Genomic DNA, 21,459 nt, shown 5'->3' with positions numbered 1-21,459 from the left:
TTTTTTTTCCCCATTTCTGTCACCTCCGAGGGTTTCATTGGCATCAGGGGGTCAATAAATACAGAATCAACGTTCACTATTTTTTATTTAAACACCGCCTGCAAACGGGGAGATGAGGGTGGCTAAAATATATTCTGCAACCCTGTCTCCTCGTTGGCTACAAATTTCAACCCTCCGCATACATGCCTTCCCCTTCACCCGGTCGTAAAATCACGCGTTCTCGGTAGCATCGAGGAGGGCTTCTCAGGACCGAAAAGAACTGAGGATTCGAATGGTCTCTGGAAAAGTACGTCGCAGAACTGATTCGGACTTACCAGGTCCATCTAGGTCTGGAGAGATCTTGAAAGACCTGTGTACGTCCAATCAGAACCAAATCCTCGACTCGGGGACATACACTGATAGAATGATTCATTTATTCCAAACGAGATTCGTTAACTATTAACGAATGGTAGAGTTGAATATGACCAAATGAATAATCGTTAATAGTTAACGAATGGTTCACTTGAATGGCGAAAGTCACGGCAAACAAGGCTCCTCAAATATACATTCGTTAACTATTAACGAATGAACATTTGGTGGGACCGAATAGACCCTAACCTCCAACCAAAATCCATTCGTTAACAACAACTAATCCGTTCTATCAGTGTAGACTGACTGTTCTTAGTTATCGATAAATAAGAGAAGGGTGTAGTGAAATTTCTTCATTTTTTTCTCCCGAATGGAAACTATGAAATGCGCATGTAATTGTAATTGTTTCCGATTTCCTAATTTTGGGTGGAAATGCCTAAAAATCTCATGAAACATGAAGAAATGATGTTTTTAAAAAATGTCTGCATGCATGTCTGTGCACATGTATTTGTATGTCCAGAACTGTCCTCATAACTCGAGAATGATTAACGCAAAGACGCTGAAATTCTGGTTGCTAATTGGTACTAGTGAGACTCAAATTTGTGCTAAATTTTAGTTGAGCGGTTTCTGAGATATAGCGATTCCTCAAAAATCGTTTTTCGCAGTATCTCCTGAACTGAACCCATTTGACCAATTCAATTTTTTAAAAATACTCATCATGATGAAACCTACTCAATTAACTCGAAAAGAGACCATCCCATCCCGAGTAATGCAGTTTTATTCTCGTTTCTTCATTTTTCCGCTGAAATTGATTGTACACATGGTACCTTAAAAAATAATAGAGATAAACACTCGAAACTTGATAGGATTTTAGGCTAGGCGGAAGTTCCCTCCCCCACTTAGACACCCCTCCAGCTCCTCCAATTAATATTAATCCGATAATACGAGACAATGATTTGTAAGTGCAATTTCTACACGAGACGATAAATTTGAAAATATCATATCTCATACCGCGACACCTCCAGATTGAAGTTCAGGAGTGAAAAATCGTATGATGTAAAGGTCTTCCTCAACACAATGAATATTCGAGTAATAAAAATGATAGACTTATTTTTGACGAGAATCAAAGTTAACATATAAGTTAACATCTCATATAATTTAAGATATCCATATAAGTTATATGTCTATCTCATATAAGTTAAGATGTCTATAATATGTACCTATATCAAATTTAGCAGAGTAAACCTCATGATTTAAATGCTTTAAATAAAAAAAAAGAGTAAAAAATCATGCAAACACTTTTACCCCAACAGATCGAAAAATTGGGAATGAAGTATTATATCGTATGGATGCGACGCTTGAAGCGTGCTGACATGGAGCAATATCAAAGGTTACCAAGGGGTCACCGAGAGTACAATATTTAATCCTCTTAGACATGATCGCTGGCCCCACTTTCCAAATTATGTAGGGGAGGGTGGGGCAAAACGGCCCCCCTTCAATTGTCAATAACTTGTGAATGACATTGTGAAAATTCCCAGTTTCAACTTCATTTTGAAGATAATTTTTCATTCTTCAAAACGAGCTCTAACTCATCCCAATCGGATTATTGAATCGGAAAATATTGACGATTGAAGGGGGGCCGTTTTGCCCCATCCTCCCCTACATTTCTGAAAGTCTATCTTAATTAAACGTTCCCTACAAAAAAAAAATCAAAATCTAATTATTTCGATCAAAGTCAGGTCACGGAAAAAAATTTCCACAATGTGAAGGAATGGCATCTGAAAACGATCGTCATTTAATTCCAAAAATATTTGGACAACATTTTCAGGTAACTAACTGTCATTTTTTTCTTTATCTCAAGGCGCATCCATCTCCCTCAGAAGCGATACACGGGACACCCTCCAGGGATCTTGTACAAAAAAACCCTCAGTTTACATGAGACCTAAAGGGACACACCTTAGAAGGGTCCCGTGACAATCGTGCACTCTCTCTCAATCTAAACTCAGTCGGTTTTCTCTGGCACGGGACACCTCTGCGCTCGTGAGTCATCTATATCTTCTTGCGGCATTAATCACTGGAAAAAGGGAAAAGAAAAGGCCGGAGAAGGGGGGGAGAAAGTGCGTGCATCGTCCATCCCGCATTTTTTAGCTTTCGAGAAGATGCAAGTCCCTTCTGTAAAATGCTGACACAGAGATTTTTTTTTTATTTTCAGGAATGTGTCTCTGATTTCCAGGGACATGTCACTGCTTTGTAAAATTCTATCACTAATTATTGGTGATACTAGACGCTGACTACACTGCTGAAAAAATTTTTGATGAATTTCCCGGAAAAAGACATTGAATTCGATTGAAGAGGGAAGAGTCAACAGAATTTCAAGTTTCTATGGAAATTCGAAGGAATCTGAAATTCATGGAGAGATTTCTCTGAATTTTCCTGATGTTTCATTATCTTTCTCGGAATAATTAAACTGAAATTTACAATAACCCCCGGATTTTTCTATGAAATTATCAATTTCCAATGGCACAATTCCTTGCAATGTCAGTGGAAATATCACTTATTGGCAATTTACAAGACTTACTGGAAATTCCAGTGAAAATTTTTTAACAGTGTAGACTAACTCTGACTATCAGTGATTCCTATCAATGAAATTTGGAGATAAATTCAAGTTACCCTGAAAATTATTAACGATGTCCCTGAAAAATAGTGACAATTTCGCTAAAAATTGGTGAAAAAATCATTGAATTTCAAATTTTTGCGCTCATTGACGTTCGCAATCACGAATCCCCAATTATTAACGACGGATTCTTCCAAATTAGTGACATATTCTCAAAAAATAGTACATATCATCATGAGCCCGAACCAAACTCTTTTGGCGAATATGCACGGAGAGAAAAGTTGAACAAAAAGTACTAGAAAATCTTGGAAAATTTGACTATACGAAAGGTAATCGTGAAGCGAACCTGTAGTTCAATAAAAAACACCTTTTGCGCAGGATATCTTACTATTCGTGCGATCGCCTAGCGTCCGTGGACGGCTGCCTTGCGATCGGAATGACAGAAAATTTTTTTCCTGTTCGTGACATTTCCATTTCATTCTTTTATCGAATTTGATCATTCTTCTTGACTCCGTATTCTTTGCATCTCATTATACCGCGGTGAATAAATGTCTGTCTGTCCCTTAATTCTCTATTCCATGAGAATTTAAGGTTCCTTGAGCATTTTCACACTCATTCCGTAATCCTTTCATCAATAAAAGTCGGACCGAAACAGCGTGAAACAGAACCCGGTTAAATGTACCTTATTTGTCTCAGCCCCACACGCGCATGCGATCGAGGCGTTTTACTCCAGATTAGGAGAGGGTAGAGACCAACGGACCAAGTGAGCATAACGGACCCCAAGGGCAAAACGGACCACTGCGAGAAAATTGATATTCCATTCGAAAGCAAAAACAAAAATTCAAAGTCATTTGTGGTTTGAGGTGATTAGCAAATCTGCACCGAAAAAAATTCCATAAAAATTACTATGCCAGCACGCCAAAATGAGTTCGTTTAGATGGACTCAGAAAAATTACCGTGCAAGCGCTGGAAAATTTTCTGTGGAGTACAAGAATTGTTCACGATAAATCCGAGAAAAATTCCTGTAGCGCACGGCAGAAATTCCGGTGCTGGCACGGCAATTTTTCCGGTCCGTCCAAATGAACTTATTTTACCGTGCTACCCCAGTAATTTTTCTGGATTTTTTTTCTCCGCGTAATAAAATTGCGGTTCAACGACACTTCTTGTCTATAAAACCCCTGTGATGGTTACGATCCAAGAAACTCATTTTTAATTCAACACATTCAGTGTTCCTGATTTGAAGGAAAGAAAAAAAAAATTACCAATATTCTGTCAGTTGTCCGTTTTGCCCTACCCTCCCCTACCTTAAGAAACCTCAATTCCTTCATAGCGATAACACGTGAATCACGATAAAGGGAAAATAACAAATAGTTCACCCCCGTTGTTCTTAACGAAACTAATGTATTTAAATATCTCAATCAGCTTACAATTGTATAATTCGTTGGGCACTGATTACGGAGATAGTATCGAAGAAGTTATTGATGTTTCTGATGGAAGGTTTTGTCATGTAGTTGCGTGAGCAGATTGATATGAATCAACGTAGAATGGTTTTGACTGATATTGACGCATCCTCGAGTCACAAGAGACAACAACCACCCACAGCTATCATGGTGGGTCCGCGTTTGATCAAGCGATTGTATTACGGAAGGGTCCTTCGTATCTGATTCTGGGATCATTTTCGTCTTCAATTCAAACCTTTCAGATGAATAGTGAAAATTATTGGATAGAATAGCAACCAAATTTCAAAATTAATAATATTTATTGTCACTAGACTGAAAGAACATTTTCCCAGCAATTTTCAACTAACGATTTTATTGGCCCAAGCAAGACTTGTTGGTGAACTTGCTCGTTTTTCTCTCAGTGCAGGAATTCACACTGGGAGAAAAATCTGAAGTTCGATTTACAATAAGAAAATAGTTGAGGTATTTTGCTGAACGATACGATTTTTTTTTGTATGCGGCACATAACATTATAGTAACTTCACAAGCGTAATTTTTGCAAATCAAAATGCAGTTAAACTAACCAAAGTTCAAAAGTAACCATGACAAATCTATCGTGAGGAGAACTATAAAATAGTTGCAATGACTACATTCCATTGTAGTAATTACTTCTCTGGCCATAGTTACCGTAACCCATGAAAAATTGTTGAGGACTTTTTGACTATAATTCGATGGTGATGGAATATAGTCAGAAGAATTATATTTTTCTCTCAGTGCACGGACGCGCCGCGTCCGCTAAGCGCTGCCGTGCGGGCGGAATGACCAGGAATTTTTACCATCCGTTAACGATCATTGTTTGTATATGGATCATTACGCTTGTTAAATTTCATTCAGTTGAATCAAATTGATAATCATTGAATTGATTTAAAAATCCCGAAAATCGGAGGGGAAAAAATCCCGAAGGATCATTGCCAGAAGGCACTGTGGTTCAACCCTCAACGAGGTAATTATCGTTATTACGATGATCGGTCCGGTTACACTCTGAAATGGAAATAAAAGTGCATGAAATTATTTTCGGGTAGTCTCGTTCATGCCCACACGTATTATTTCGTCGGTTAACTAGGCTGGTAGGGAGGCATTGGAGGATAAACATTTGAGGCCCGTGAGTGCCGCGTGTGCCCTCCAGACAAAATTATGCGGTCGATTATTATCCAGTGGGTAACCCACTTGCCGTATTCCCTCTCGTTTTTATTCACAAGACTTCTTGAGTCATTTTGGCAACGATTAATACTCGTCAAGCTGTCGAGTAGATGTGAAAAAACGTTTTGGGGTAGGATAAGCAAACATTATTTCCGTGCCGCACTATTATTAAACTATAAAATCAGAGTAGCTCCTTTGGTTAATATTAGTTTTCACGTTGATACATTTCAATCTGGATGGAGTGTTATCAGGGTCGCGATCTTAATTCTGTTTTTAATGGAATCCTTGCAAAGTAGAAATTCGTTAATTACTGGAGAATTTAAGAACAGATTCCTACGTAGTTTTTCCATTTCTATCATTCTACTCCCTTTACAAAGAGCTTCAGTGATTGGTTTTATATGTTATTTTGTAAGAATTGTTGCAATTTTTTTTTCTCATCAAGTAAGGCATTTTGACCCTCTTGATCCTCGTAAAACTTGGTGTCCACCACAGAGCCTTATGGGCCCCTAAGGACCCTACGCGTCCGCACGAAGCTTCACAAAGCTTCCCTTCGTTACCTCTTTTTGTAACATCAAATAGACTTATCATCATATAAGGGATTTTGACCCTCTTGACCGTTGTAAACCTTGGTGTCCACTTCAGGCCCTTATGGGCCCCTACGGGCCTCAAGGGTCCACAGGATCAGAAAGGCCCCCTTCGTTACTCTTTCTTGTAACATCAAATAGACTCATGATCAAATAAGGGATTTTGACTCTCTTGACCGTTGGAAACCAAGGGGTTCACCTTAAACCCAATCTTCGGGCTTGGTTTGCAGAGGTGTCACTTCTTCATATCCCTAGGAGAAATTGTGAGTGGCTCTGCGACATTGGCTGTTGCAGCGACATTTGGGCACAGAGTGCGCTGCGGTACTCCGCGGCTAGAACCCTATGCGACACTGACGCCGTGCGCTCCCATTTCTCCATTTTATCGATACTAATAATCATCAATTAGTTGCGAGAGATTATTATTCACTAACAAATCGTTAATCCCTTAATAATTTAAAGGAATAATTTGAAGAATTAATACGCATAATCTGAAGATTGTGAATTCTTAATTGACGAGATTTGTGGTTAGGGCGCACACAGATAGGTCCATCCCACATAAACTTCGCGCAGCCCTGTCTCGGCGACCCTGCTGCCTACCTCTCTGAGGTACATCGCCGCGAAAGGCAATGTCGCGCGTCAACTTACGCCGCGACGTTTCTGCGCAATTAAATTTCTACTAGGGATCCTTTTATTGATTTCTTTTTCACCACAATTTATTTAATAAGCAGTTATTTATTATCAAATGAGGTTGTACCTTACAATATAGTTCCCTATCAAGGGCAGACATTAGTGGTTGCGTATAACGTGAAGAACTAGGGAATATTTCAAATTTCGCAGAAGATTCTGTGCAAATCTGGACGATTCACGAACTGTCTAAAATATTATTTTATTCATTACTTACTAATAGACAACTCACATATTGTTGCGCAAAATAAGATTGCAATATTCGAAAACGGCAAGTAGATTATTTTTTTTTATTATTTGAAGAAATCATATTTGAAATCTTTATTGCGGAAAAGTTCCTCTTACTGACAACAAACCGTTAATCGTAAACGAGCCGCGCCTTTGTCATCAACATAAACGCCCCATCCACGCCCTTTACTGAAGAACTTGAGAGGAATGATGATAACATCATCTGCACAGCGTTGGACAAAATGATAGAGAACATCAATCTCATTATAATATATTATGAACAATGATGCTCTAGATACTCAATTAAGTGGCTCAAAAGACCAGCGAAAGCGATTTCGAGGGGCTTAGTAATACCGCTCATCGATGATCAAATAAAAAAAAGTGCCAAAAAGAAGATGGGCTATGAAAAAGACGGGACTCGCAACGGGGGTCCTTATTGGCTGCACAAAAAGAAAAAGGTATATCGTTTGTCATAATCAGAGAAATTATTATGGAGCAGATTGATCGAGTTAGTCCTCATACATACATTCTTAAAAAAAAAGAAATTCATGGACAGTCGACTACTACTATTCAGGACAGTGTCACTGAATATGATTTAGGGAAAAAAAATCATGAAATTTCAGGTTCAACTGAAACTTCAGTAAAATTTTCGAATTTTAAGCAGCATAAAGGCAAGAATTCCTCAATTTGCTTGAATTTCCAATCTAATATGAATATTCAGTGTCAAATTACATTGAATTTTCAGTGAAATCTGAAATTTCATAATTTTTTTCCCACTAAATCGCATTCAGTGTCACTGTCCTGAAAATTCAAGAATATATTTAGCAGAATATTTTGGTTTTCTATCCATTTTCAGGGAAAAATGGAAGTGAAATTGACAGTTCTCTTTGATTTTTCCATGAAATTTTGAATTTTAGACCGGAAATTTCAGACTAAAATCTTTAACAGTGCACACATGTACATACATACATACAGACACAATCTAGATATCGCATATTCGTAGATTTTAGACCATAATTAGTTACCCTAACACAAAAAATTGTAAACTTAAAGTTGAGCGATCACAAAGATTGCATTGGGAAGCAAAAAACGTGTTTTCAGATTGGAGTGCGGGCCAAGTATCTTGCAATGAACGTCAGAAGTGGAAATATATCCGTTGAGTTGTGTACTGTTCATTACCCTAATGAACCAACTAATAAATCCATTATTTCATTCAAAAGCATAATTTCTCATTTCGATGGTTCTTACAACAAGAAAATTCTCGTTCTTGAGTTAATGATATTCCTGTGTTAAGATTGATCTACTCGTTTCATTCCTTGATGGTATTTAATTATTTAGAGTAATTTCATTACGTGTTATAAAACATTTTACGTAACATAGTAAACGTTACTGTGTCCATAGTACCTATTAACATTGAGGAGCTTATTATGCTCAATAGTAACAATTACCGTGTCCATAGTACTACTTTACAAAATTTTGGCAACATTTACTGTGTGCGGATTCCGACATAGTAATCTTTACTATTTTATTATCTCCGCGTGGGGTTGGAGAATTCACTCAGGGATATTTATTGAAATCTTACTGCCAAATCCCCTGTTCTACTGCAGCCACTTAAGCTCAATGAAATCTAATGACACCCCCAGAGATGAAAAGACCCCTTACGAATGTCCGTATTATATGTAAGAGCTTCATCAAAATTGTACACAAATTGCTTCAACTTTCCCATTCCCGACCCCTCTCCCTGCCTCACTTTCACCATTTAATCATCAACTGAATGCAGAGATGAGTCGAACCGTAGAGAAGTCTTGTTCGTTGGAGTGGGAAGAGGGTATCTCAAATCTCTCTTAATTGAATTACGAAAGGGACGTCGAGACGTCGTTGCAATATTCAAAAAGCACTTTCCGTGTGATTCTCTCTGATGTCTTCAAGGGCGACGGGTATTACCCAAAAAGAACAAAAAACAAATAGAATTTCACAATCAAATTTGCTTTAAACTACACCCAAGATAAAATACGATTGCAGTGCGGAACTTTCCTGGATGGGCTTTTAAAAGTGTTTCACCAGACGGTCTTCATTTTTTTTCTCCTCTCATGATCTCATTAACCTTGCCGGACTCAAGTGCAGTGCTGCACTTTCATGCGACCCACCGTCGGGATTAAGATAAAAGTATTCCATTAACAGCCCTTCGAAACCCACACTTCCGTCTGTCTTTATCTTTCTTCGTCAGAAATTTTTTCTTCTCGTAAATATTTCAAAGCGCGAGGGTTGACGTTATCAGCAGGCAAAGAATTTTCGAAGTGAAAATTCTTGCGAGGCATCCCTGGCGCCGCCTAATCACCGTAGCTACTGCCTTGTCCAAGGTTCTTGTTACAAAACTGACAACGTGTTGTGTACGGATAAGACTACCATTGAGAAGGGCCACCACAGTTAAAATTTCTTGCCGTGGCATGGGATGATGGACGAATGTCGCGCCGCAAAGGAGAGACCGTTGGCAATGGTGTGATCTGGTAGCTCCTGGTAACAGGAGACAGGCCAAAGCTAGCCCGGATTACACTGAGAAAAACAAAGCTTTTTGAGAAGTACGTTTCTACTTATATCAAGAAACTTCTGGCTTGAAAAGTTTCAAGAGCAAAATATTTTGCACTGAGAAAAAAAACTTTCGTCAAGAAATTTTGTACTTAGCCTACAGGCGAGAACAACTTCTTAACGACACGGAGAGAAATATTCAATAAAAATTATGTATCTTTTCCGTAATTCCGGAGCGCAATGTGGTTGTAGGAAATTTTACGGAACTGTCACGGAATTTTCCCGGAGCGTTCCGTAATTTTTACGTGAATTTACTGTCGATTCTGCAATCGGTGAGCGAACTGTCAGTTCCGTAATTTTTACTGAACATTGCTCTCCGTGGACAAGAAAGCGATTTCTCAATCCACGTAGAATTGAGCGAATTCATTTAATAGTTTTTTAGAGTCAGTCCTAAAATATTTTATTGCAAAAACCACTTGAATGGATGTGAGAACTTGTTTTCTTGATATGAACCAATTGCTCTCATCTTTTAGACAAGTATAAAATCTCTTGGCGTCAGTTTTTTTTCCTTAGTGGGACATATTGTGGGCTTAGTAATTTTCAACTCATGAATTTCTTGATACAAGTAAAGATGTACTTTTAAAAAAACTCTTGTCTGCTCAGTGTAATGCTCCTCCACTTCGCTCAATAGACTGTTTCGTATTATCGGATTGTAGAAGAGATGTTTGAAAAGACAAACGACAAAAATTCTCATAAAAACTGACGTACTTTATCCACTTCACCATCTTTGTACCAACGAGGATGGGAATGGATATAGCTTACTCATTGGTTGCCATTACATTTCTTTTGAATCATGCATGCATTTTTCCCTTCAACCAGAGTATCTATTTACCTTTCTCCTAGAACGTGGAGTCTTAAAAAAGGGAGCATCTCGTCTGAGTCTCGGAAGACCCAGTATACACGGAGAAAAGAGTTAGAGAAAAATTACCAAAAAAGTTAAGTAATCCTGGAGCGAACTCGATTTTAAGTAATTTTCAGCCTATATCGGGGAAAAAGAGTGGGACGAATAGTGAATTTTTCTCCGTCAGCTCAGGAAAATTTACTGTACGTGAGCGTAATTTGTGCCGAAATTATAAAATTTACCCTGCATTCCATCAAAAACTATCCCCGTGAACGAGAATGATTGCTCAATATTTGTTGTGGTTGTAGAAAATTTTACGGAACTGTCACGGAATTTTTCCAGAGCGTTCCGTAATTTTTATCTGAATCTCCTGTGAAAAATTACGATACCGTCACTTAAATTTTCTGAGTCGATTCCGCAATCGGTGAGTGAATTGTGAGTTCCGTAATTTTTACTGAACAGTGGCGAATATGAGTTTGCAGCCCGAGCCGAAGGCGAGGATTGCAATCATATGAGCTAGAGAAGTTTTTTTAGGCCATATGTCGAATGATATTTTTTGTCATTGCGGCCGCAGGCAGCAATTTACGAACGCGTAGCATTCGTAAAGCGCTACACGGATAGAAATTTTTGATAAAAATTAGCCTATCTTTCTATAAAAGTGTATCATGAGTCATCGTTTCCTCATTTCTATCCCGAAATTTAGTAAAAATTGATAGGTGATGATCAAATTTTGTTCTACGTTAAAGGAATTTTATCCTGATAAAAATAAAAATTACCGTACCGGGAGAGTAAAAATTACTGTACCGGTAGAGTAAGATTAGACAAATTATACAAATTATTGGACTGGAATGGTAAAATTTCTCTAACATAGAATAAAATTTGATCATCATATATTAATTTTTACTGAATTTCGGGGTAGAAATGAGAGAACGATGACTCACGATACACTTTTATAGAATGGTAGGATAATTTTTATCAAAAATTTCTCTCCGCGTAGCGTTCATAAAGCGCTACCTTATGGCTGGAGTGACGAAAAAAATACTCTACCGGTGTGAGAAATTCTACTGTATAGGAGGATAATTTTTGCATCCATAGATGTGTTTTTTGACTGAACGAATCGTAAAATATCCTCCACAAACAGGTATTTTTCATTGAATTACATTTCGCTTCACCATTACCTTTCGTAATATAAAATTTTCCATGATTTTCTAGGTAATTTTCATCTAACTTTTCTCTCCGTGTATCTGATCGCGGTTTCGAGGATTTTGCGTTTTTTATGTGTAGAAAACCGAGACGAGGCAAACCGAGACTAAAATCGAGACTTACTATGAAAAAAAAAACAAGAAAAACTAAAAAAACGTGATAAGAAATTGTGTCAGAGTACAGAGAAGTTTCTAGTTTCATGAGAGAAAACGCATTGGTTCCCAGTACTGAAATGCAGTACCCATGGTACTTAAATTAAGCCACTTTGCATCTGAAATTCAATACTTTGGGTTCTCAAAAGAAGAACTGTTGAATACTGAAATCAATAACCCTGGGGTTCTCATAATAAGAATCACTGGATACGGAAATCAAGAACTCCGGAGTTCTTAAAATAAGAACCGTTGAGTACTGACTTAAAAAACCATAGAGTTCTTAAAATAAAATCTTCAGGTTGTTAAATTGACATCTTTGTTTCCTCTAATTACTTTCACTAATTATGGTGCGACGTCACAAATTACAGAACTTCCTCCCCTCCTCAATCGCATGGAGCAATATTTGAATCCCCCAACGGTTTCCAGTGTCGTATTGCCGGAAACCAAAAACTTTTCTCTTTCTGTGAGAAAACGATCCTGCGTCGTTCGACACTGAGACGAGACCAGAGATTTCCATGTTCATTGAAACAGCCAGTCCCTCCAAACTGAAGTCTCGCTTGAGTTTCGGGCTCGCCCCTGACTCTTTTGGACACGTATTCCTCCCTCAAACATTTTGGGGGAAAAACAAAATCCTTCGTGATATCTCACCCAGATGCTACCCCGTTATTCAACCGAAACTCCATTTTCTGTTGACAGATAGAGGAAGAGTTGCCGGAAATAACAGCAGAAGCGAGAAGCAAGGGGATGGCGAACGAGTCATAGATTAGCCTTGCACTTGAGGATAAAAAGAATCCAGAAATAGTATCAACAAAATAAATAAGAAAGTTGGATAAACTGTAGGCGCCTCGGCGGTAATCAATCCTCGGGTTTATGCAGGTGCTGATTGGCAGCCCGAAACATAGATAATTCCCAGGAACATCTCACAAGAAACGTGATTGTATGAAATATACATGAAGTCGGATGCTGCTATAGTGGGGAGAGAAATATCTTGTAAACAGTTGATAGCTTGACCGGGCTCTGCAGCTCGTGCAGATTGGCATTGAACTTGTCTTCGAACTAGATCGATTGATTATCAAACAACTAATGGCGACGATAGCCCCAGAGCGTGATGATATGGTTGCTGATCATCCCCTGGACCCCTCAACGAAACTTCAAACTGATGGTCAAGTCTTGGTGGATTTGGCGCTGGTGGAGGAGGCTCATTGTCCTCCCTGAATATGCAGGTAGCATTCAGCGACGCGATAGAACCTGCGGCTGCAGTTGTTAGTAACAGCAGCTCCCCTGAACTACTTCTTCTTGCCTCTGTCCACAACATTGCCACCCAACTGCCTTCTCAAGTCAACTCAGCTCATGCTCTATCTATGTGTATGTTTTATGTACTAATTCTACTGTATTGGTAGTACGTGAGACATTCGTGCGCGCGTCCATGTGGCCCGACACGAGAGCTAACCGACCAAGTGGCCCGAACCGTGCCGGAGAAGAGAACCGCGCGGCACTCGTTCAGTAGTTTCTCGGACGCCGCACCGGCATCATCCAAACTCCCATGAACCGAGAGAGAGAGAAAGAGAGAGGAGATAAACCCTGATCAGTTGCAAACCTCAAGTGCCTATCTCAGTGTCCACCCCCATCATATCATTTTACAATCCGTAACCATTTGCTTCAAATTTTCCATCGCAAGACGATTGCAGTTATTTTCGCAGACAACATTCACCTCATGCCAACTTTGATGTTAAGGGTGGTTTAAAACTTCTACCACATAGATATCACTTAAACGTCATTATATTTGATTGGTTCAATGATCTGTGGGGCTTATCGTGTTGGCATTCTCAGCGACACGCGGGTGAATTATCATTAGTGAATGACAACAAGTGACGTGCTATTGTGAGTGAACATGTGTGAACGTTGAATGAGAAAAGGATCGGACAACCACGTGATAATGTCTGATTGTCAGGAGGAATATTGATCAGGAGATTACCAACAGTTGTATGCAATTTTTGGCAGTCATACTTGATTGATATTGAATGCACTCATACGGTATAACACATCAGTGTGAAACGAGAACAGAGAGAGGAAGAGGAAAGAAGAAGACCCGTTAAGGCAAAACAAGGGACGTGTCGGACGGTTACGTTCTTGCGATTGATAGAGGAAGATCGGCTTTGATGAAGTGAGAGGGGTAATATCAAGTGCAGTATCTGTAGGCTGGACGAGAGGCAGGGATGTGCGAGGTCGTTGGAAGGTAACTGGTATAGCAATCGAAGACGTGTGTACTGTATTGTGCAGCATCCCATTCGTCTATATACAATTGAAACGTAGAAAAAAAGGTGGGATAGTAACTCAGAATGTACTTGTGGACGAGGAAGCCGTCAGTGCCATTGGGACAGGACGAGTCCGCAGAATGATCAGACTCGATTGGAAATTAAATTGGTTAAACAAGAGAAAATCCATTAGATTTACTCAGAAGTCGCATTAGTGAGCTCTGTATATACTGACAAGTGTGACAAAATTTCCTTTAATGGAATATCAGCTGGGATCATTCGCAGTGTTTCGGGTATCCTAAGCGAGCTCTCATCTGTTTTCACCAAATTTTTCGTCCTAATGAAAATTTGTAAGTTGAAAACGGGACATCGCAATAATGCGAGAGCCGAGAAAACGAAGGGCTCGGTTGTTCATCAGCCGACGGTGTTGCTCACTGTCCTTTTCTCCTGGTTGTTTTTTGTATTGCAGAAGGAGGAATACGGAGGAAAACTTTATCGCGATTCCCCTGAAATGATAATTATTATTATCTGCCAATATCTCAATGATTGTCACCATTAAAAATTTGTAACTCCTCGGAGGAGTGAATTGACAGAGATAAATAAATATAAAGGGGTAAAGAAGGAAGAATAAGAGTGGATGAGAGCGTCATGCCCGGTGAGATCGATACGGGCGGGCCAAGGGTGCTGCATCGTAATCCCGACTGTCCAAAATCGGTCTTCACTCAGGAGGAGGACAACACGGTGCAGCCCGCTGAGTATGAGAATACTGGTGACCAACGTGGAGTCACTTGCTGGCCTGGACTATCGAGAGAATCCTGGCAAGTGCAGAAGAGAAGGAGAAGAGAGTGGAGACGCAGACGAGTGTCTGAAAAGTCCACCGTTACTAATGACAGCAATAAGCTCGTGGGGAGTCATCAGGAAGTGGCGCATTGTCTTCATGACTGGAAGACAGAAGCATCAGATCATCGGCAGGATCAACGAGATTCTGTTGAACCCCAGTGGGATCCTCACTTTCGCCTGGGCGCCGTGGAAACAGCCCTGCGAGGATCTCCAGAGTCTTCTGAGGAGTCTAGTCAATGTTTTTCATCATCGAATAATCATAGATACATCAGCATCAGCTCAAATGAACAAGTTAGTTGTCAGTACAGAGTGATTAATACGTGGTTTGTTAATTCACGTGACAATCGTGCGGAGTGTAAATTTAATGTTGAAGGGAGAAAGACTAAATGGCCGTCGAAGAGACAATTTTATTTCGAGTGTGTGCTACTATTACTGCTTATTGTGATTGGACACACGAGGGTAGTGAAAACGAGTTTAAGGATAGCTACTGTTGGTACGTTGTTCGGGGTAGTCGAAGCCGCTCCGGTAGACCTGGACGCTGGCATCCGGGCCGAGAGGTCAGCCAATTTGTCGCACATCACTGGGGCATCGAGGAAAATACGGATGTACATAAAAAATCGGCATCTTCAAATACTGCCGGATGGCACTGTCAACGGATCCAACGACGACACTTCAGATTACAGTGAGTAGAAGATCTTAATTATGATTATGTATTGTCGAATCGGGGCGATCAAGCTATCCCCCCCCCCATCGGTGATTGATCAATTAGTAAACAAACCGATCGCGTTACGTAGTCTGTGTTTTAGAATTGGCGAATTTAAAGATAAAGAACGATTGGAACGCAACTGGGCGGTCCGATCCAAGAATACACTGGTTATACTGGCGCGCTCCATTAAGTAGTCCACGGATGCATCCCAGCAGTACACAGTTGTTCGCACGCAAGTGTCTTTTTACTCATCCTTCTCACATTCAATACAAAGTAGTTACCACTTGGCGGTGATTTTATTTTACCACAGCACAGGCTCACTCAGCTGTTTGATTGCCTCTCTCTCAACAGACGTAACGACTCGTACCTCATCAATTGATCTAAAATTGTTTTATCCCTCATGGTTGATTCTGCCGTGGTAAAGCCCAGTCAGATCGTATGAAATGGTCTTTTCCATTTACTTCACCACTTAATATTTACGAAAGAGCTATTGTCCATTTGAAAATGGATCGAATGAACACCTTGGAACCTTACCAAGGCACAGGTTGACCACTGGCGGCAACTCACAAACCAGCAAGTGAGCAATACGGGAATAGCGTGACTACTTCAATCTCAGCCACTCTCTTTAGATAATTGAAGTTAAACATTCCGGGTAGCGGCGACGACAGGATCCCCACTGGATCAATCATTGTGGAATCCAGCCTATACTAGGCAGTTACCCAGCGATATCACGTTGCAATGTACTCAGTTACCTTCTAGATCGAACGCGCTCTTCTATCATCCTCCACCCCCTTTTCTCTGCCCCTTTGATTTCCGTCTCACCTGTTTCGTTTCAATGATAGCATTGAATTCTCATCCCACCGAGATATGCGTCTCAACATCAAACATCATTGCCGATCGAAACTGTGAAGAGTCCATGGACTTAACGAGGTACCAGTAATTGATATTTTTCCAAACGATGATAATTAAATGCTCCATCGGCCGTATGATCATTCGCAAGGAGTCATATTGATTGTCATCAGCGCATTGACTCGTACTATTCGCCTATCAAAGACAATCTGACCGACTTATTTCCCAGTATACGTGATGCGCCAGGAAATTGGACGCAACATTCGCAAGTTATGTTGTCGATCGGCTTGTTAGTTTTACTTCTTCCACCATTCGAGTGTCGTTGATGGTCATGAAGAAACTGTGAATCTACTCGGGGTCTGCTTTGTTACCTTATAGGCGACCGTCACAATTTTCGATTGACGTTTGCGCCTGTGTCTATCCAGGGACAGACTGTGCACACGGAGAGAAATTTTTGATAAAAATTATCCTACCGTTCTATAGAAGTGTATCATGAGTCATTGTTTCCTCATTTCTATACCGAAATTTAGTAAAAATTAATGTATGATGATCAAATTTTATTCTACGTTAGAGAAATTTTATCCTGACGCATAATAAATTTTACCCTTCCAGTTCAATAATTTTTATGTAGATAACAACGAAAATTCTAGAACGGTTGGTAAATTTTACCCTACCGGTACAGTAATTTTTACTCTACCGGCGCGGTAATTTTTATTTTTATCAAGAAAAAATTTCTCTAACGCAGAATAAAATTTGATCATCATATATTAATTTTTACTAAATTTCGGGATAGAAATGAGGAAACGAGGACTCACGATACACTTTTATAGAACGGTAGGATAATTTTTATCAAAAGGTTCTCTCCGTGCAGCGGTGTGTTTCTGCACACCGAGTGAATCCATCTATTCCCGCAATCGCGACAGTTTATGTGAAGAAACTCGCCAAACAACTGTCGCTGGAGTTCACTCGATGATGAAAATTAAATTTTTATCTTTGAGAGATGGTTCATTCGAGGAATTCATGCTATAGACAATCAATCATCCTGGGGACTTTTTTTTGACAAATTGAATTGTTTGAAATGATCGCGGATAGTCCTTTATGTTGACCACACTTATCATCTTTATCAACTGATCTTTTAGAATATCGAGAAATGAGTGCCATTCCACAATGTCAGATAGGACACTGAAAATCCGAATGGTGAATGTAAGGTAGTGGTTGGCCATTGAGAATTGAATGTGTAGTTTATCAGCCTAGCATTATAATATGTGATTAGCCAGAGCCGGAACTCGAGGCGGCAGCAGAGTTCAAAGGGTTATGGGCTTACAACCGACGCATCACGTAGCATCGAAGCCTCTACCTTCGCTTGTGCTCCTCCCACTTCAGCTTCCCTCAACGAAGGTTCTTTCGTAAAAACATTCTCTAACCTGAATGCAAGGGTGCACGTATGCTTCATGTAAGAGCCGGCCTGCGAATTATACCTGGTCACGCGATTACTGCTCTTAATGCGACTTTTCACTAGGAGCATAACATACTAGGAGGTCGGGCAAGAACATATGGTGAAGGATTCTCATTGAAACCGATGTGGATCCGGCATGTCCGATGGTAGTGGCCTTAATTAATGGCATGAAGATTCAATCCGGATATATAATTTTCTTAGTAATTTGATAGATGAATTTATAGACATATCTGGGGAGAATTTTCTAGAATCTGGTATTTCAAGTCGACTAGTGTTCAACCGACATTTCCTCTCGATAACGCCAATGCAACGCACTCTCAATTGGTTTGAAAAAATCAGCGTACTGATGTATATCTATATTCTCGGAGGGTACATTAAACTGTACAATATAATTGTATCAGAGATAATAACGACTTCACACGAATGCGGAAACGTGTGATGCCAATGCTGTGGGCGTGAATTTAACAGATAAAACCATAGTCTTCCACGGATACACGAGGGGTTATGTGTGCTCTGTAATACTTGAGTGTTGACCTACCTCAATTGCCGTGGTAATAAACCATCTCGTGTGGAGTCTGCATCCCTGGAACACACACGCTGCTACATGAGAAATAAAACGGGCTAACTGATTCGCTGTTTCTTTCTGTGGGAAATAAGAAAAGAAAGACAATCAAATGTTCTGGGGAATTTTTTTTTTCAACTGTAGTTCATTTTGCCATTGTGCCACATGCTTCTTTTATCTTGTATGCTCCACTTTTCGGATTATGACCTCGTTTTATCATTCCCCTAAGCAAATTATGGTAATGGTGGACTCTTTGGTTTTATCTTATCTCTTGGCGCGTTTCCGAATTCTCGGGGTATTGGCAAATTGCCCTGATTAAGTCATTCAAGTATCTCCTAAGTTCCATCCGGAGAGCGCATTAACCGTGAGGAATGATATATCGAATGTTCCTGGTTCCGAAGTATTAGATCTAGAGGAGACATCTGAAGTGTTGGAAGTCTCGTCAGACAGGTGATGATCGTCTCTTGATCATCACCTGTCTGACTTCAGTCTCAGTTCAAAATAATTTAGAGCTTCAAAATTATCAGGAATTTCCCGATAAGTTGATTTTTTAACCTGAAAAATTTGATTCCTTCGTTTGTTTGTAGGGAACCTTAAGGGAAATACCTAATTAATTTTGAAGCTCGAGTGATATTCGGAAAAGAAGTTTTCAATCCAAATTTCGGCCAAGAGAAAGCACTATGTGACAAAATCCATCTGTCAGTTCCAATAAGGGGCTTACACGACTCGAAATCAATAAAATACTTGATTTTTCAGTTCAATTATTCTGTGAAAATTCAGCAAAATCAGGAAAATTCAGGGAAAAATTGAAAATTGATGTCATCTTGTTTTTGAATATTCATATTCCACTGAAAATCCTATCAAGTTATAAAATTTCCATCTCACTCCCACTGTAACCTCATGAATTTCCGTAAATTCTATTTAAAACTTGAAATTTCGTACCCATTTCTTCCGTAAATTCGATTCAATGGCATTCTTATGAGATTTACTGTATAGTCTCCCGTGGAGACTATTTGGCTCCCATGAAATTTCAATAAAAATTCTAACAGTGTGGATAGGCGATTTCTAGACCAAAAAACAAATTGGTTTGAAGGGGTTCTTGTTGAGTTGGTCCGTATGGTTCATTCAGTCGATGTTTGACCCTTATATTAGAGAAACTGATAAAACATTCACTTATAAACAACAAAAATATGCATAGGTGGATGATAGAAAAGGGAGACGTTAGGAGGGGTGCACCTGTAACGCTCGGCGGGCAATACAGCTTAGCCGGTTTTTTCCACAATTATGAGCTGTGAATTTTTCTTGTTTTTCTTAGGATGTCTGACTTGATGAAACGATGTAGTTTTTCGAACAATTTCACTCCATTTACCACTTGGAAGATAAAGGAACACAAAACGAACTAAATAATTTGTTTGTAGTTTATTGTAATGATGATAAGTCTGCAAAATTCAACAATATTGAGCAAGAAATGTCAGAGGAACTAAAAATGTTTCAAAGTCCCACGACTGGAAATTTTTGGCAGTTCATGAAGAACTTGGAAGAATTGGACAAATAGTAAGGGCATTCTTTTCGGTAATTGGTCTAGCTTCCTATTATCACTGGTCAGACCGAAGAGATTGTAAAATTTAGAATAAAAATTGACCACACTGTTAGAAATTTCTTGAAATTTCAGACACAGCGCCATCTGAATTTTCGATGGTGTGAGGTTGAATGCAATTTCAAATGAAAGCGTTCACTAAATTTCTCATTCATCTTAGAAATTCAGGAAAATTGGGTTTTTCATGTTAAATAATCATTGATTTTTCAATGAAAGCTTGAATTTCCAAACTCATCTTGAAAATTCACATACCAATTACATTTTCAATAGATTGAGAATTCTGAAAAGTTGTTGCCTGAATTTTCAAAATTTCCAAGGTTTTTCCGTGCCGTCTGGACCTTAAAATCGAGAATTACTTCAATATTCAAGAAATTAATTGACTAGTCAATGGAGAAAAACACAGAAATTTCATGTAACTTTGTCGTTATTAAAAATTTCAAGCTTTTTCACTTTGAATTTCAAGAGTAATTCTCAAACAGTCCAAGATAGTTGGTTTTTAGCCGCCGAATGCGATTTTTAGGTCTTTCACCGACCACCTGTGGATAAATCAGACCAAAAACCGAACACATTCTTTGATTCGGGATACGTGCTCCATGTTTTCTTGATACATGCATGATCAATGAAAATATCAAATGTGACGCATTACGTTTTACTACTCCACAAGAAATATTTTCTATTCATGTCTGCGGTATGACGGCAACAGCAACCCACTAGATAGAAGCTAGTCTAGTGATTAATCCGACCCGTTGTAATTGAAATATCCCGGACGTCCATGCGCCATAAAACGAAAGAGGTGTTCAACGATAAATTAGTTAAAAGTTTGGGATTTGCCCTTATCTGTTCTATTTATTCTCACAAGTTATAATCATTGGTGTAGTGTAAAGGTTCAATTTTTTCAAATCATGACTGATGCGTCTGACAGGAGAATCGATAACCTCAACTGCTCGGATCAATTGGACAATCTGGGCGCTCCTACACCCCGAGTCGAATAATTGGACCTGACAAATTCTACTTAGGTCTTTCCGTTCAGAACTGGATAGGTCTTGGGAAGCCTCTTCCCAAGTGCTTCCGAGGCCTTTCTACCTCTGGTTATATCCCATTTCAGCAGTTGTTAGGTGTAAGCAGGACTTGCATTCAGACTTTCCAAATCCTTGCCGGTCCCCGTAATTGTATGGGCCTATATTAAATCTGCGTTCATGTCATGTTCATGTCCCTGTTTACTCATGCGTTATTGAAATAAAAAATGCAATTATTGTTTTTTTTTTAATCTCCAAAATCGACATTTCACGGGAGGGTGGAGGGGAGATGCATGTAT

The 21,459-nt window shown here is 39.4% G+C and overlaps 1 protein-coding gene across 1 annotated transcript in view; it reads left to right on the top strand.

Annotated features, from left to right (window-relative positions):
• Positions 1 to 14,782: 14,782 nt before the first annotated feature.
• LOC107045180 overlaps positions 14,783 to 21,459 on the top strand; it is a 59,166-nt gene continuing 52,489 nt past the window's right edge. The window contains exon 1 of the mRNA XM_015267340.1: positions 14,783 to 15,656. Within this exon, the coding sequence (XP_015122826.1) occupies positions 14,783 to 15,656 (874 nt within the window). The remainder of the gene's footprint in view (positions 15,657 to 21,459) is intronic.

Source organism: Diachasma alloeum, unplaced genomic scaffold (genome assembly GCF_001412515.2).
Source record: "Diachasma alloeum isolate Michigan unplaced genomic scaffold, Dall2.0 Dall_scaffold_00884, whole genome shotgun sequence".
NCBI classification, from domain to species: domain Eukaryota; kingdom Metazoa; phylum Arthropoda; class Insecta; order Hymenoptera; family Braconidae; genus Diachasma; species Diachasma alloeum.
Note: the sequence above shows the minus strand (reverse complement) of the source record. Positions and strands in the feature narration are given on the sequence as shown.